The sequence below is a fragment of the Sebastes fasciatus genome, chromosome 4 (genome assembly GCF_043250625.1).
Source record: "Sebastes fasciatus isolate fSebFas1 chromosome 4, fSebFas1.pri, whole genome shotgun sequence".
Lineage (NCBI taxonomy): Eukaryota > Metazoa > Chordata > Actinopteri > Perciformes > Sebastidae > Sebastes > Sebastes fasciatus.
In genome coordinates this window covers 33,273,557-33,290,881 of record NC_133798.1, presented here as the reverse complement: position 1 = coordinate 33,290,881, position 17,325 = coordinate 33,273,557, and the positions used below count along the sequence as shown (strand labels likewise).

The 17,325-nt window shown below is 37.2% G+C and overlaps 2 protein-coding genes and 1 long non-coding RNA gene across 7 annotated transcripts in view; 1 reads left to right on the top strand and 2 right to left on the bottom strand.

The window, feature by feature from the left end:
• Positions 1 to 936: 936 nt before the first annotated feature.
• Positions 937 to 10,057, bottom strand: cpa4 (carboxypeptidase A4). Its single transcript, XM_074633730.1, has 11 exons — positions 9,922 to 10,057; positions 8,251 to 8,332; positions 6,791 to 6,925; positions 6,564 to 6,662; positions 5,236 to 5,337; positions 4,988 to 5,089; positions 4,011 to 4,121; positions 3,716 to 3,806; positions 2,508 to 2,707; positions 1,698 to 1,782; positions 937 to 1,241 (listed from the first exon to the last, which is right to left on the bottom strand). The coding sequence occupies exons 1-11, from the start codon at positions 9,984 to 9,986 to the stop codon at positions 1,054 to 1,056; spliced, it is 1,260 nt and encodes a 419-aa protein (XP_074489831.1). The 5' UTR covers positions 9,987 to 10,057; the 3' UTR covers positions 937 to 1,053.
• LOC141766685 (uncharacterized) lies at positions 1,122 to 5,051 on the top strand. The gene is made up of 3 exons (XR_012593670.1): positions 1,122 to 1,259; positions 2,511 to 2,651; positions 4,912 to 5,051. It is a non-coding gene; the product is annotated as an uncharacterized LOC141766685 (long non-coding RNA).
• Positions 9,982 to 17,325, bottom strand: part of LOC141766683 (copine-8-like) — a 95,839-nt gene continuing 88,495 nt past the window's right edge. For 3 of the 5 annotated variants that reach the window (XR_012593666.1, XR_012593668.1, XR_012593669.1), the window contains 2 exons: positions 11,642 to 11,790; positions 9,982 to 10,116 (listed from right to left, as the gene is read on the bottom strand). Coding sequence is in view for 1 of the 5 variants with exons in the window: in XM_074633728.1 (XP_074489829.1) it covers positions 11,722 to 11,790 (69 nt within the window). In the remaining 4 variants the exon portion in view is untranslated. Of the gene's footprint in view, positions 10,117 to 10,228; positions 11,791 to 17,325 lie in introns of those variants that run through there. The other 2 variants (XR_012593667.1, XM_074633728.1) reach the window with 2 other exon arrangements.

Here is a 17,325-nt window from a genome sequence, read left to right as displayed (position 1 = left end):
ATAAAGAATAATTATGCAGAATGGCTCATTTCAGAACAATATATATATATATATATATTTATATATATATATTTATGTATATATATATATATATGATAGTATTGGATTATAATAACTGATGCATTTGTGTGTTTGCAGCTGGTAAAGGAGGATATCATTTTAACTACTTTATATACTTCTGGGTAGTTTAATCCATAATAACAACTCAAAATCTATTTTTTGATTAGATTATGTATTAATAATTTGAATCAGCAAAGTAACTAAAGCTTTAAAATAAATGTAGTGCAGTGAAAACTACAATATTTATATAATAATTATATTTAAATGTTGTGGAGTCGAAGTATAAATAACGAAGAACTATTTTGAGGTACTTGTACTTTAATTGACTGTGTTTTTCATTTTATGCTACTTTATACATTTTACTCCACTAAATTTATATGACAACTTTAATTACTTTGCAGATTCAGATTATTAATACAAAATGTATATCAACTAATAAATCATAGATAAAAAATACCCAGCTGTATATAAAGTAATTGAAATTAGAGTACACATTACACATTAATGCATAATGAGTACTTTTACTTTTGGTACTATTTTCGATGCTAATACTTAGGTACTTTTACGTAAGTACAATTTTGAATGCAAAAGAGTATTTATATGCTGCGGTATTGCTACTTTTACTTAAGTAAAAGATCTGAGTACTTCTTCCATTAGACCTAAAAATATTGTTAGTTTTAACATAATTTAATGGAGTAATATGTTAGAAATAAAGAAAAGTGCCAATTAATTACAACCCAAGTTAAATATCTAATAAAGTATTTCTCTCTATTTATCAAGTCAAGTCTCAACTAAATAAAACCATTCACACACAGTTTGACCTTTTGTGTAAAACACTTTAACAAAGAAAAATAAAAAGAGGAGTGCTGAAACGCAGACAAACAAAATATTCATGACTTTATTGGTGAATATTTGAGACAGATGTCAAAAATGAGAAAGTTTCTCTGTGTCAATTGATTTTAAAGTTCATCCTCTGTCCACAGGTCAAGGCGATCAATAAGGATGATCACGGACGTGCTCCATGATGTGTTTCAGAGCCAGCCAGGTCTCGGAGGCCGTGGGGATGATCTGATTGGCTGGCAGGATGAAACCATAGCGACCAGTATCCCTCAGCTCAAAGGCAAAGGAGTACTTGATGCCCAGGTTGTAAGACCAGTCAATGCTGCCGCCGCTGGCTTGATCTGAGAGGAGAGGAAGAGGTGAGGACATGATGGTAGAAGAAGCTCTATTAACCAAAATTAGAGTTTTAAAAAATCTAATATCAGGAGGGGCCAACTTTCACTGTTGTGTTTACAAACTGCAACTGACAAATCCTAATCATTGTGCCTTTAAACAAGCCTTTGGCACAGATACCAATACATCTACAATAATAAATCAATACTGTCTGATGTATCGGTACTAGTAGCTAGAATCAGGAATAGCAGCTATATTAGTAGTATTAATATTACTGGTAGGTTAGAGGAATTACAATTAATATACTTTTTTAACTTGTGGCCACTACATTTACTAACTACAGTTTTTGTAGCCGTATCAGTCCATTATTATTTATCATAATTACAATAAAACATTTTTAGCAGTTTGTCATGTGTGTAACTTTGACGTGATTTGGACAAAAAGGAAAAGAAAAAGTTACTCACAGATGATTTTGCAGATGCTTCCAACCTTGTATCTGGTGCCATAGAGGGACGTGAGTTTCTGCACTGCTGCTCTGCCAACAGAGTCCTATAGGGAACAATAAAGGGCACAATACTGTAGTTAGGTACAGTGCACAGATAATACTGTTGCAGAAAGAGACATGCAGAAGAAAAAGGCCACAGGGGAGTGTTTTCTAAGGTTTCCACTTGAAAAATACCAAGAAACAAATGGAAAGGGTTGGTTAATAAGACATCCTCAGCAACTTTCAAGGCTATAAACATCCTCAAGTCATCCACAAGTCAAGCCAATTTTATCTATATAGCCAAAAAACACAAATTTGCCTCAGGGGGCTTTGTTACATATGAAGTCTGTTGGTCCATCAGGCAGTTTCTCAGCGTTAATATGCATAAAAACTTGCAGCAGTATTGCTGAAAAAGAGGATTCTTGACTGAGTTAAGGGAGATCATTTGTCATATGTAGTAGTGATGAGTTTATAATCGGTCAATTCATCAATCCTGGGGCAAATAATTTGAATTTTCAGCTATGAAGCTTTAATTGGATAAGAAATTGTAACCCCAAGTTGTACAGCTAAGGCTGTTAAAGTAGTCTGCAGTCAAAATTGCTTTTTTTTTTAATAATCATTAAAGTTGTTGAAGGATAACAGAGACAGACGTTCTCAAATCAGGTTGTAATAAAATTTAGCTTCCTCTCCGTTTTGATTCTCCTGTGTGAGAACTACTAAAAAGCTGTCAGATTTAACTTGCCATGTGCCTCCTCACAATTTATTCTTTATTCTTTTTTTCCTTCCTTACCAGCTCAGGCTGATGGGGCACGTCTCTGCAGGAGTAGCCGTGGGGGTACATGAGCAGCTGGGAGTAGGCGTGGACGGAGATGAAGGACTTGAAGTTGCCGTGGCTCTCGATCAGGTTCACCACGTTCTTCACCTCAATCTCAGAGTGAGCCGAGGGGCCGTGGTAGGATTCAGAGCAGGGGTTCCTGCTGGCACCGGGGCCTGGAGGGAGGAAATGAAACGAGAACACATCGTGGACATCATAACACAATACAATACTTACATACAATACAATGGAAGACAGAATGCCACACTACATCATCTTACATACATACACTCAGATGCCAGTTTATTCAGTACAACCAGGTAAAACTAATGCATTTTAATGACTAAATTACTTTATGGTCATTTGGGAGGCGGTAGTTTGTAGTAGAAGTGTTTCTAATATTTCTACCTATTCTAATCTGACCATGGGGTGGACAAAATATTGGAAACACTCCTCAGAATAAAGCGTTATAATTTAACAGCTCCTCAAACTACAGCCTCTGGCATGACCTTAAAGTTAAATCAACACCCGAAAAAAAATTCATTAAGGTAGGATTAATTGTAGAGCTTTTGTATTAGACTGCATCACCTAGGTAAACTGTGTATATTGAGTTAATATTCACATGCTTTGTCCAAAACTAACATTTTGTTTCACCCAAAATATTTTTTTATCACTGAAAATTAGACTTTTTTTCCACTTAAAGTTACTGTGAGGAACTTTTAACTGATTATGAAATGCCTCTATATGACTTACATAAGCAAACGAGACCATCAGCGAGAAGATTGGCTAACTACTATATAGTTATTCTTAATGCTTGTCATCGGTTTTTCGTTTTCTAAATCAGAGAAAAAGATTCACGGCACGCAGGTTCACCAGAAACTTTTTGAGCTCAGACTCCAGCAGGGACAGACCCAGATCCGGCTTTGCAGGTTTCTCATTTTAGTAATATTGTTCAACAGAAAAATTATGTATCTGGTTGATGAAAGACCAAAGATTGTGAGCCATTCATATGATACCCTCAAAACAATGACTGTACTGATTAATGTGGCAGGTAATTTCTACATCTGTATCTGCTAAAGACACGTTTTCAGACCAAGTTGTTCCCTCCGTCTGATCTTGTACAAAAACAAAGTTATACAACTGAAAGTCCAGGATAAGCATTTACTGAATGTTTCTATACTGACCACCGAAGCCTGCATCCCAGTTCCTGTTGGGATCGACGCCACGGCAGGAGGAGCCGGAGTTCCTGGAGCGCGTCTTACGCCACATACGGTCCTGTACATCACACAGTATCAGTCAGTCAAGCACATAACTAAAGGATCTAAACTGTAAACTGGTTTATATCAAGCATGTTTTGCCTATCAAATATCCACCCTACATGTAAAATGTCAAAATAATGTGTTTTGGTAAACACAACAAAGAAAATACGAGCAAAGTTTTACAAGTCCAACATGTGTCCATTGAATGATAGTGACATACATTGGAGTGGGTGTAAGCGTAGCCGTCGGGGTTGGTGAGGAGCAGCATGTAGATGTCCATGGTGTTCAGAAGGGAGGTCAGGGAGGCGTCGGTGCCATAACCAGTGGCAATCTAAGCAAGAACAACAAGGCTTTTATTTTGTAGAAATTACATTTAAAAAAAAAAAAAGGAAGCAATCTTTAATTTATCTTATCTGGAAAATGTATGTACTGATTTCTTGTTAACACATCATTATAAAGTATATTTATAATCAAGGCTGCAACTAACGAATATTTTCAATATCTATTAATCTGCTGATTATATTTTGGATTAATGGTGGTTGTTTATGAAGGACGGAAAATGTCTTAAACATCAATAAATAAATGCATAAATAAATACAGGAATAAATAAATAATTAAATAAAATAATAAATTAAATAATTAAATAAATACATACAAAAATAAATGCTAAAATAAATGCTGAAATAAATAAATAAAAGTTGAAATAAATATATAAATAAATTAATTAATAAATAAATTGATAAATTGATAACTAAATGAGACATAAATATTTATCTTAAATCTATTTCTAAATTTTTTTTCACCTTCATTTATTTATTTCTGTATTTATTCCTGTACTTAAGTAATTTTCCGTCCTCCATAGATAATTAGTTTTGACTGTAAAATGGAAAAAGAAAGTGAAAAAAACCCCAAGATGGGGTCTTCAGATTCCTTGTTTTGTCCGGTCAACAGTTTAAAAACCCAAAGATTCAGTTCACAATGAAATTTGACAAAAAAAAAAGCACATTTAGGAGTTAAAAAGTTTGCCATCTTGAAACCATTAATCAGCTGTCAAAAAAGTAAATTTTCTGTTAATCAACGAATCATTTCAGCTCTATTTATTGATTGATTTCTCCTGACAGTTGTCTTTACAGTCTCTGGAGGAGATCTAACACATTTCAGTTCAACTTATCGCCCGCTCTCGTCGACGTGTTGTACCTTGTTGGCCGTCCACACTCCGGTAGCCTGAGACACCCATTCTCTGGAGTGGATGCCCGTGTCGATCCAGATGGCAGGGCGCTTGTTTCCTCCAGTGCTGAACTATAACACAATGTCAACAGAGTTTTCATGCTGTTATAAAAATTGATGAAAAGATAGAATATAATAGGTGTGACACACACACACACACATGTACAGACAGGTACAAACACATGTAACGCTGTTGTCTTGAATGAGGCATGTCCTACCTTGAGCACATACATGGGCCTGTTCTCATATGATTTCCCGATTTCCTGCTTGGTGACCAGTTTAGGGTACTGAGCCACCAGCGTGTCCATCCAGCTGTAGATCTGTATGGGAGACAAGTTACAACACAAATGTAGAAATGTGTGATACTAAACAGAAATACTTTATTCTTTAGAAATGTAACAACTTTACACATGGTTGACTAATAAACAATGAAATGACTAGCTCAAGAAAGGCCTGTATTTACACTAGAATATACTGCAGGCGGCCCAAAAGAACTAAAAATCCAATTTATGATAACGATAATTAGCAAAAAGTAAATCTTTCTGGTCTATTTCATAATTTTTCATCATCAAGTTTAATTTACCCACAACTTGACTTGATGTCAGACTTATTCCAAGATGTATTTGTTTTTTTCTGTATCTTGATGATCTGACATTAATCTCATTCCCTCCTAAATGAAACAAATACATTTCATACTTAAATACAGTTCAAATACTTGGCTGTTAATCAACTAGTCAACTGACTGACATAATAAATAAATGTGTGTGTGTCTGTGTGAAAAGACAATAAGGTGGCGCCCCTTCTTGACATTTTTGAGTAGCTAATTTATTTATTATTTTATATATTCATCCTTTTCCTATCCTGTTTATTAATTTTCTATTTCCTTTATTTCTCGAGAAAATACAGATAATAAGTAGTGAGAACTTCAACAATGTTGTTTTCACACTGTGGCTCTGGTATAAGTACAATATATAAGTACTTGTATTTGAGTGTTTCCAATCCTTTTTATGCTACTTTATACTTCTTTTACTCCACAACATTTCAGAGGTAAATATCGTACTTTTTACTCGACTACATTTATTTTAAAGCTTTAGTTACTTTGCAGATTTAGATTATTAACACAAAATATAAATAAACTAATAAATTATTAATTAAGCTACCCGGCAGTATATAATGTAATTAATCTTAGACCAACCTTTACCAGCTACAACATGTACAGTACAAATTAAATGCATCAATAATTATTCCAGTGATATAATACACAGTATATTATTCTGAGACGGGACAATCTGCATAATAAATATTCGGTACTTAAAGTATATTTTCAGGCTAATACTTTTGTACTTTTACTTTAGTAAGAGAGTATTTTTACACTGTGGTATTGTTTTTTTACTTAAATTATGTGAGCACTTTTGTCTGCTTGTCATCAATCAATATTTTGGTACGTTAGATAAGAAACTCAGATGAGTTAAATAAGGTGTTTGTGGTGATCTTGACCAATCATATCTCTTCATGAGTAACTTGTGTGTTTGTATAAGAAGCCTACCGTCTCCAGACGATGATAAGCTCCGAAGTTGAAGCTCCTGGTGCTGCGCTCCTTCATCTGGTTCTCCACCATCTCAGCCTTCTCCTCATCGAGGAGCTCCTGAATGTGGCACGCAAGAGACCTCAAATTCAGTTTCATCGTCATCGTTTCATTCTCAAAATCTCATTCAAACTAAATGAACTATAATCAGGGGACATTTATCAGATTATATTTGGAGGATTACATACCTGCAGGTTGTTTATAATGACAGAATAGGGGATGCTGTGGGCATCGAGGTACTCCGTCACAGAGCTCACGCTGGAGAGGGGAACTCGGATGTCGACAGGGAGCTCAGTGGAGACCGGGTGGAGCCAGAAGTCCAGCTGGGATGAGACAGGTGATCATGAGAAATCACGGTCTGGATTTATTGGACTATTATATTTTCAGTCATATCTCATATCCTCAAATAGATCCAGCAAGCACGAACAACACTTCTGTTTCAGGTGACCTTTATTAAAACTGATGTTTATTGTTAACTTACAAAGCCATTTAACCACTGTGCATTATTTTGTTTTTAACCACATCTGTATCTGAACTTATCCTTTATGTAATAATTTCCTGACAATGAAATAAAATTTGCACTTCACCTGATTGAAAATGTAATAAAACCCAATCGTCTAGGTAATAACTTTGCCAATAATGTAATAAAATGTCCTGACTAATGTCCTGACCTTTTTTGGTGAAAGCGCTTTTAACGTTTTTGGACCCTCATCTTGGTGTGAGCTACAGAGACAACTAGATTATTTTATAAGCATGCATACAGGATTAAGGATTCATTGAGCACTGAATGTACTTGTCCTGGCCCTGAATAACAATTCTCTACTTTTTAAAAACTTTTTTCTTCATCTCAAATTCGATTGGAAACCCTCCTTGAATGCAGAAATTTCATAATTTGGCTTAGAGCAGGTAGAGCAGGTCGTCCACCAATCGGAAGGTCGGTGGTTTGATCCCTGGCTGCTCCGGGTCACATGTCGATGTGAGCAAGACACTTAACCCCAAATTGTTCCCGAAGGTATAGCCATCGGTGTGTGAATGAGTATTTAGATTAGATCCTGATGGGCAAAGTTGGCACCTTGCATGGCCTCTGCCATCAGTGGTGGTAGAAACTATAAAGCTGAGAGTTCTCTGTTAGACAGAGGTGAGGTGTTGTAGAGTGTTATTGCTTTAAACTTGCTCATTTTATGCATAATCTTTAACATGGAACTCCAAATCTCCAAAATCCATTTTGAGATATTGCAGACGTTTTTTTTAACTAAAATAAACATTTTATTCAAATTAGAATCTGTTGTTGACATTTATTTATTGAATTTGTTTGCTTCTAAATCTGCATTAATTTACATCTTAGAGGGGCAGCAATTATTTAATGAATAGAATTAAATAAGAGGAAAGGTTAATCTCTGGATGTATTTTCTGTATTAAAGGATGCAGCATAAAACACGAGCCGGGCCTCGGAGAGTTTGTGACTCCGCTAACCTTCAACCCACAGAAACTCTCAAATGGATTATTTCAAGTGGAACTCGATTTGCATTTTGCACTTCTGGGAAGTTCATGAGAAACTGTTTGGCACAAGCAGCTGAGAAAACTTGAGGTACGTAGGTGTTTGAATTGTATACCCAATCTGTGTGTGTGTGTGTGTGTGTGTGTGTACCTCCCACTCCTCTTGAGTCTCCAGAGCCTGCAGCAGCTGGATCTGCTCCTCAGACTGCACATTGACCCTGATGACCTGATCTCTAAAAGGAGACAATAATTTCAGAGTCTGAGCATCATTATTTACATTTTATGTTTTGACTTGATGCTCTTAATCAAGGCCATCTATTATACAGTGCGTTCAGCATTAGAGGAAGATTTAATATCGCTGCTTACAATATAAAAAAGCAATTAATCATGCAGAACGGCTAGTACCCAGACCTACGACTCCCACTCCGTTAATTATGATTTGATCTTCCTCTAAACAAAAGGCCCAGTCATTTTCTGCCCATTGAATACAAATGTGCTTTTTAAACTTGGATAGTTATTTGACATGCTGATTATGAGGCATCCAAGGGAGGAAAAAAAAAACACATAATCAAGTCTCTAAATACGTTTATTTAATAACAAAGACATCTTGTTCTTTTCCTAAAATAAATGGCTGAATTAATGGACTCTGAAATTGCTTTTATTGTCCAAATGAAGTTTATTCTGGCATGATGGTTGTTTAATTTTTGTGAGAAAATGTGCTTTATAATTCCAGAAACATCCTTTTTACTGTGTTCACCTTAACCGTATTTTTTCATTTAATTTCGAATTTGAAGCAGCTGCAAAGTCCACATTCTGCATCGTAGCACATTTAGGTTTATTTACGAGGGTGCTGTAATTCATCAATACAATCTTCATGTCCTTTTTGTAAAATAATTAGTGAACTGTTTGTCATAACTTTTTTTTTTTATTTGTGAACAAATATAATTAATGATACATTGTTTAAAGTTTTCTGAATCTGCTCTTTTAGGGCAAACATTTCCAGAATAATTTAATTAAATGTTTATTAAACGTTCAAACGAAGGCTGTGATTTGTGTAAATAATAAAATAATCATTTAACTTGATATGAAATTGCATAGTTTGATCCTAAAACCTGAATGATACCCTACTATAGGCTAAAAACTAACACAGGAAAGCACTTTAACTATTAACACTATGGTTAATATACAAACGCACCACCTTAACCCTGTAATGTTCCAGTTGGTATTATAGGTCTACTATAGAAGATGCATAGCCCAAGTATAATAATATAGAAATAAAATAACAACTGATTATGACTGACACAGTATTAACATGCTTAAAGAAATTATGAATAAATAGGAATAAGTGGCAAGAGATTGCTGATACCAGCCGATACACACGGCAACATGTGAATAAGAGAGTACTGGCACTTTTCTCCACTTCAAGCACTGCATATTGGTATTCTTAAATCAGAAACAGGTTTATTGCCAAGTAGGTTTTCAGGTGTTTTGGTGCATAACGATCACAATAAATAAAGATAAAAGAAAATGCAAAAAAAACAAGCACTGCACAAGTCAAGAATAAAAAATATGTAATGTAATAATGTAAAAGAAATATATATTTATATAAATATATCTGTTAAACGAAGAGGATGGGATGTGCAAGACATGAGTAAGAAAAGGTGAACTATTCCAAAAAAATAAAAATAAAAAATAAGAATTTGAATGACTTCTGTGTTCGTCATACCAAACACAAAGCTATGAGTTCCAATGTGAAAGTTAAGAAAACAGATTAAAAGCACAGTGAATATCTCTTCTTGCAGTGTTGCACAGATGAACTCACCCAATGAAGACCCTCTCAGCGTTGGCCGCAGCCACGAGCACCAGCAGCAGACAGAGGCCTCTCATCTCGTCTGTATGTCCGACTGTTGAGGGGCCACGAGAGTGTCGGGTCTTTTTAATGCCGTCAGGTGACAGGTGGTCTGTTCCCGTACATGAGAGTTACATCACTCGGCTGATAATCACACTGCTCTCCTGTCTGGAAAAAAAGTTATTTTGAGTGGCAGACTTGCAGAATAAGCTTTGTTTTATCTGTCAAGTGCTCAGCTGCAGATAGTGGTCGTTTCCCTTGATTCTTTCTTTACTTTAATGAACGAGTTACCAGTGGTGGAAGAAATATTCACATCCTTTACTTAAAGAGGAACTACGCCCATTTTAAAAATTCATACATGTTATTCCTATGGTCTAAGACAATCCAACAAAATATTAGTAAACATGAAAAACTCTCTCCCAAATCCAAAAACTAGAGTGCTAAAACTCAAACTTGTGATGTCATTGGGTATAAAGCCTGGAGCTGCTCCATAGACAATGAGAGACGTTCTAGATGACACTGAGAGCACACAGGGGGATGCTCTGAGTATATGGGAACATTTTCTGTTTCACAACTGACAAAACCGCAATAGAATAAAGCTCATTTGGGTATAAAAAAAAGAAAAAAAACATTCTGTGAGTCCATAAAATCAGTCTCCCATTCATTGTCTATGGAGCAGCTCCAGACAAGTTTGACACGCATAACCAACACTGCTGCCAGGATAATTGGTCTCCCCACACCCAGCCTCACAAAACTCAACAACAAAGCCATTGCACGCATTGCAATCTCAACAGCACAGGACATCACACACCCACTCAATCACCACCTTACCATAATGCCCCGCTCCAGGCACTGGTACAGAACACTGAGGTGCAACAGGGCTCGCTTTGGGAATAGCCTGATACCGGCAGTCATAGAAACAACAGGCGTTGCTGAATAGGCCTGAGTGTGTACTGCTGTCCGTCATTTTCTGTTGTTGTCACTGTTGTATTACCGTTGTTGTTACTGTTACTGTGTTACTGTGTGCTGTTGTATGTACAGTATTGGTGTCTGACGAGTACAGTGCTGTGAAAAATAATTTCCCCTTGTGGGACAATAAAGTCGAAAGTCTAAAGAGACTTACTTATCTGGTTTCTGGCTTAGAGAGAGAGCAGCTCATGTTCATTTGGGTGGTGTTCACCTTTAAGTAAAAGTACTACTACCAGATTGTGATACTTCCACTACAAGTAAAAGTCCTGCATTTAAAAAGTAGTAAAAGTATTTAAAAGTATGTAAGTTTTATCAGCAAAACATACTTAAAGTATAAAAAGTACTCATTGTTCCAAAATGTTTCCGGTCAGTTTTACTATATCTGATGTTTCTGGATTAATATTACTGCTGCATTAATGTGCATGTTACATTTTACTGCTGTGGATGTTTTTTTTAACTCCTTTATATACTGTTGGGTAGTTTAATCTATAGCAATGCATCAGATTCTATCAGATCATCATATCTTTGTAGTGTCTCTGTCTTGTGAGAATCGCGTATCTCTAAAAACTTTTCATGAGCTCAGAAAAACAGCCCTGTTTTCAGCTTTGTGACGATGCATTTTCCAGCTGATCCACAGAGGGTTTTATTACTTCCCCCAGTAACGAGTAGTGTAAGGGATTACAAATTACAACAAGAACTTGACTGGCCTGCACAGAGCCCTGACCTCAACCCCATCCAGCACGTTTGGGATGAACTGGAACGCCGACTGTGAGTCAGACCTGATCACTAAACATCAGTTGGACCTCACCGATGGCTCTTGTGGTTGAATGGGAGCAAATCCCTGCAGGCAGGTTCCAACATCTGGTGGAAAGCCTGAAACCAGGAGAGTGGAGGCTGTTATAGCAGCAGAGTTTTGGATAATTTTGGACTGAGACAAATCACATATACTGTAGGTATAATGTTCAGGTGGCCACATACCTTTTTGTGAGTATGAAGTAAATCACCCTGAGATTCAAGAAACACTTGCATGTGGGCACAGTAGCCAGTAGATGGCAGTGCAAACACAGTAATAATACACACCATTTATAGCTACAGAGAGTGACATCACATTAAGTATGGATGGAATTACCCTGAATCTTAAATTATTGATCACCCAGTGAGTTTTTTTTTTATGTCAAATGTGTGTATTTTCTTCTTTTCTCTGTTTTATATCATAGTAACTGAATATCTTAGAGTTTTGGACTGTTGGTCGGACAAAACAAGAAGTTTAAAAACATCATCTTGGGAGATTGTGATGGACATTTCAAACGAGTAATCGAGAAAATAATAATTTAGCACACTAATCGCTAATGAAAATACTCCCTATAGTTGCAGCCCTATATATATATATATGTATATATGATATTATTAAATTAAATTACAGCTCAAAAGTATGTTTCTTTTTAGTCCATGAGGCTGACCCCCAAAATTTGTCTGTCGTGCCAATTTTTAAAGGTCGATGTCCCTGGTGTTGGAAAATGCATGATAGCATTGCAGCAATGGTAGCTTTCTATGTGCTATCACGGCATTTCTCATCCCTCCATCATTAAAATGTGTCCATGTTTTTACACCATTTTACACATAGATCAAGTATAAGATAGAGTAACCTACATAGAATATCATCAAGTCATATATCATTGTAAAGCTTAGAATATAATCCATCTACCAGTCACATTTTCATGACACTGAAGTCAACAGAATTTAACCTTTGACCTCTAATGCCGCGATGGGGCAAATTCTGAATGCCTCCTTAAATGCCCTTATAACTAACTTCATATTGATCTGATGTGCTCGTGGTAGTTCTGGCACAAATCAAGCTTTAAAATGATATTACATGAAAAACAACAATAAAAACATTTCTTATCAGAACAAGGCAAAAGTGAGCATGGCTCACATACCGCCGCTCATTGCTTGACCCCTACTAAAGTAGGGCCAAAGGTTTTGCCCTTTTGGAACTAATGGAAGTAGTGTATTGAGCACAATCTAGCTTGTTATTAGCTCACCTCCCTCAAGTGCAGGGTGGCCAGAATTTTAGAAATTTTGGGCACGCTGGACCCCAAAAGGCCCAACTAGACCACACTGTCAACCATCATACCAAATTTGCAGTTCCTAAGTGAAATAGTTTACGGGTTCTGCTCCGGACACGAAATTGAAGTTGAAAAAAATCCCAGTTTTTGGCCAAAATTTCAAAAGATTTTGGGCACCCTGGACTTCTAACCCCCAAAAGGCACAACTAGACCACACTGTGAACCGTCATACCGAATTTGAAGTTCCTATGTTAAATAGTTTCAGAGTTCTGCTCCGGAAACGAAAGTGTGACACGCGAACGGACGGAAGGACGAACGGAAGGACGGACACGCGGAGCGCTATATACCCCCGACTATGTTGTCGCGGGGGTATAATAAACCTATCTTTGTGCAGTTTGTATCTGATTGGGGCAGCTGTAAATGGCTTTCTAAGCAGCAGAAACACAAAAATAATACAAAAACTCAAAAAACGTTCCTAAGAAATGAATTCTCTACCAGGTTTATCCATTATTTCATATCTTCCCATTCTTACCCCGTTGTGAATATAAACATATTACAACTGATGAGGCCCCTATTCAATAGTTATTATAATTATTATTATTACAGACTTGACAAATTAGCTATAGATCAGTCACTACAATTTCAAACACAGCATACTGCACTTGAACACCCAGTCAACTGCATATATGTAGTGTATATATATACTGGGGTAAAAAAGTTCGGAAACTTGTGTTTGGTGGATTATTTCTCTGTTTTTACAATGCTAATTGGCATTATATTTTACATCATTGAAAAGCCTGTTTATTTACCTTCACAATGGTGTCCAACTTGTAAGGATCATGCATTTGTGGGATGAGCAGCACAGCTGGTTATGTGGGAAGCGCCCAAGAAAAATGTGCCATTCTTGTAATATGTATTAACCATGTTACTAATAAGTCACCATTACACCAACTCCTCATGCTTGATCATGTAATAAAAGGGAGAGGATCTACAGTCCACCCCCAGTGGTGCAAACACAATCATATTTTGTGACTGTTAGCAGAGGATTTGGGGGGTTTTGTGTTAACTTATTCATGCTGATATCCGCTGGCTGATATCAGAATGTGCATCACACAGCCTCCCTGCTCCCATCAGCTGCTGTGACACCCCGCCAAACCCTCACCCTGCTCTCAGAATTAATAAAAAGAGGGTTTTAACATGTCACTTCCCCTTCCTTTTCACTCCCAAACAATCCCACGAGACAAAGTGGGAAAGAAAAAGGGAACGTGGGAGTTGAGCTGGGGCTTTCCATCTTTCTCAATGTGGAAATTATTTATTGCGATTCCTGCAGTGTGTGTCTAAAAGTTTAATGTCGCCATGAAAAGTGGCTTAACATGCAAATGTGGGTGTTTTTCCTCCCCTGTCACTCGCCTCTAAAAGCTATATGAACAAGGCACCCCCGACTAGCTTGTTCCACATGACTTCCTCTGCTACTCTATAAATAGATCCATTTACATTGCATTTCATGGCTGAGCTCTCTCTCAATATTTCAGAGGGCCCACCAGTAAATTGACCATTAATCATTTATTGCTCACTTGTTCATCTCATTTTGCACATAGCATGTATGCTTAGATGTTACAAAGCCTTTTACACAACACAATCGGCCTTTTTGATGCGTATTTTTTTATATTTTCTGTCTATAAAAGATGCCGTACGAGAGAGAAAAAAGAAGATTTCCGATGTGTGATGTGAGTTTGTGAGCAGCCACGCTTGTACGTTGGTCACTTGAGCACGTCTCACTCATTCCTCCGTCTGTCCAGTCTGGTGGTCAGATGACAGACGCGAGGAGAGTCACCTGTGATTTCCTTTTGTAAGGAAAACAAAACAAACGTTCCTCTGATTCAATTACAGTTAGATAACAGCCTATGATTCTCAATGTGCTCCTTTTTTATGACTTTAATTGTTTGATGCACCAACTTTCCTTCATCCTGAGAATTACTTTCAACAGCCGGTTTGAACAAGACATAATGAGAGCAGAGTGAGAGCGAGGAAGTGACAGTTTCTCTCTCTCTCGTCTGATTTAAAATGCATCGTGACAAACGGCTGAACTTTCTGATCTATTTAATTCACAAATGCTATCACCTGCCTCTTGTATTGAATACTAAATATTGGCTGATGCTGTTGAGACCAGAAAAATGCTCCTTGATACTTTGATACAGGATGTTGATATTCTAGATTGCTGTTACACATTGTAAACATTATATAAGTGCTTGTCACATTTATGTTTAGCCAGTTATCAACACAAATAAGTTTTTTAGCTCTGTTTTGGTCCTACAACTGCTGAGGCAAATATCGACCTCTTTACCTTCTTCACCAGCCACTCGTTTACTTTTAGGCCTTTTGTCTCTCTGCTGTTTGGTGCTGGGAAGGTAGCCTAATTGTCGAGGTTGAGGTTGGTTGCTATGAACAGTTGTCTAAGGTTTTATATGGGGGTATAGGTGAGAGCAGTGAGACTCAACCATACAGTCTGTGAACCAAACATTGAGCTCAGAGAGGCTAAAAGAGGCTAAAAGCTGTGTAGAGGTGAAACGTTGGGTGTTGATTCTCAGTTGGTCCGGCAGTACTAACATCTCTTTCAGTTACAAAGAGTTAATTGATTCAATGTTAATATTAGGGCTGGTTCCATAGACTGTATATAAGAAGTGGACGTAGTCACCGTGATGTCACCTATTGGTTTGTGGACTACGGTTTTGAAGCTCTCGAGTTTGGCATTTTAGCTGTAGCCATCAGTGACACGAGAGGGTGGAGCTAAGTACCTAAAAGGTTATAATTAACATTGATAAACTGAAAACACACTGTGAAAGGGTTTGAGTTGTAAGATGAAAACAAGGACGACTCCCAGACCAGATACGCTGTGGTAGCGACCTGTCAATCACAAGGTAGCCACGCCCTAAAGCATCCCCTGCTTTATGGTCTGTTTGACTCTGAATGGGACCATAATTTACTAAATGAACATCATGCTGTATTGAAGAAGACTTGAAACTAACGATTGAGACCATAAACTCATGTTTACAATGTTTACTGAGGTAATAAATCAAGTGAGAAGTAGGCTCATTTTCTCAGAGACTTCTATACAATCAGACTTCTTTTTGCAACCAGAGGAGTCGCCCCCTGCTGGCTGTTAGAAATAATACAAGTTTAAGGCACTTCAGCATTGGCTTCACTTTTCAGACACGGAGTTATATAGCCCACTGGTTGGGTCAGGTGTGAAAGGAGCCGGGTTTGGTTCTAAGTTTTAGGCCTGTGCAAAACTCTACTAGTGACTCTTTTCACAGTACACAGTCATTTGATTCCTTGTTAACATAAAAAACATGACTTAAAAAAGCAGACCGAATATTTGTAAACATCAGCAAACCTTTGAAAACTCAAAATTCCCTTTTTCCTATCATGCTGCTATGTTGACAGTATTTCCCATTCACATTGACTTTGTTAAAAATATGCATTCAGGCGTTTACACTGATCTGTATAAAGATTATACAGACGTAGGCAAAGTTGTTGGTAACGTTCCGTTAAAGAGAGAAAAACCCACAATGGTCACTGAAATAACTTGAAACTGACAAAAGTAATAATAAATAAAAATTCACTGAAAATTAACTAATGAAAATCAGATATTGTTTTTGAATTGTGGTTCAGCAGAATCATTTAAAAAAACAAACTAATGAAACTGGCCTAGACAAAAATGATGGTAACATTAACTTAATATTTTGTTGCACAACCTTTTGAGGCAATCACTGCAATCAAGTGATTTCTGTAACTCTCAATGAGACTTCTGCACCTGTCGACAGGTATGTTGGCCCGCTCCTCGTGAGCAAACTGCTCCAGCTGTCTCAGGTTTGAAGGGTGCCTTCTCCAGACTGCATGTTTCAGCTCCTTCCACAGATGTTCAATAGGATTTAGATCAGGGCTCATAGAAGGCCACTTCAGAATAGTCCAATGTTTTGTTCTAAGCCATTCTTGGGTGTTTTTAGCTGTGTTTTGGGTCATTATCCTGTTTGAGGACCCATGACCTGCAACTGAGACCAAGCTTTCTGACACTGGGCAGCACATTTCGCTCCAGAATGCCTTGATAGTCTTGAGATTTCATTGCACCCTGCACAGATTCAAGACACCCTGTGCCAGATGCAATAAAGCAGCCCCATAACATAACCGAGCCTCCTCCATGTTTCACATTAGGTACAGTGTTCTTTTCTTTGGATGCTTCATTTTTGCGTCTGTGAACATAGAGCTGATGTGACTTGCCAAAAAGCTCCAGTTTTGTCTCATCTGTCCAAAGGACATTCTCCCAGAAGCTTTGTGGCTTTTC

Excerpts from the sequence above, each read along its gene's own strand:
- cpa4 (XM_074633730.1), bottom strand. The coding sequence starts at position 9,986 with ATGAGAGGCCTCTGTCTGCTGCTGGTGCTCGTGGCTGCGGCCAACGCT. Across the intron at positions 8,333-9,921 it reads GCTGAGAGGGTCTTCATTGG|AGATCAGGTCATCAGGGTCA; the intron begins GTGAGTTCATCT and ends GTCTCCTTTTAG. Across the intron at positions 1,783-2,507 it reads TGCCCCATCAGCCTGAGCTG|GACTCTGTTGGCAGAGCAGC; the intron begins GTAAGGAAGGAA and ends TGTTCCCTATAG.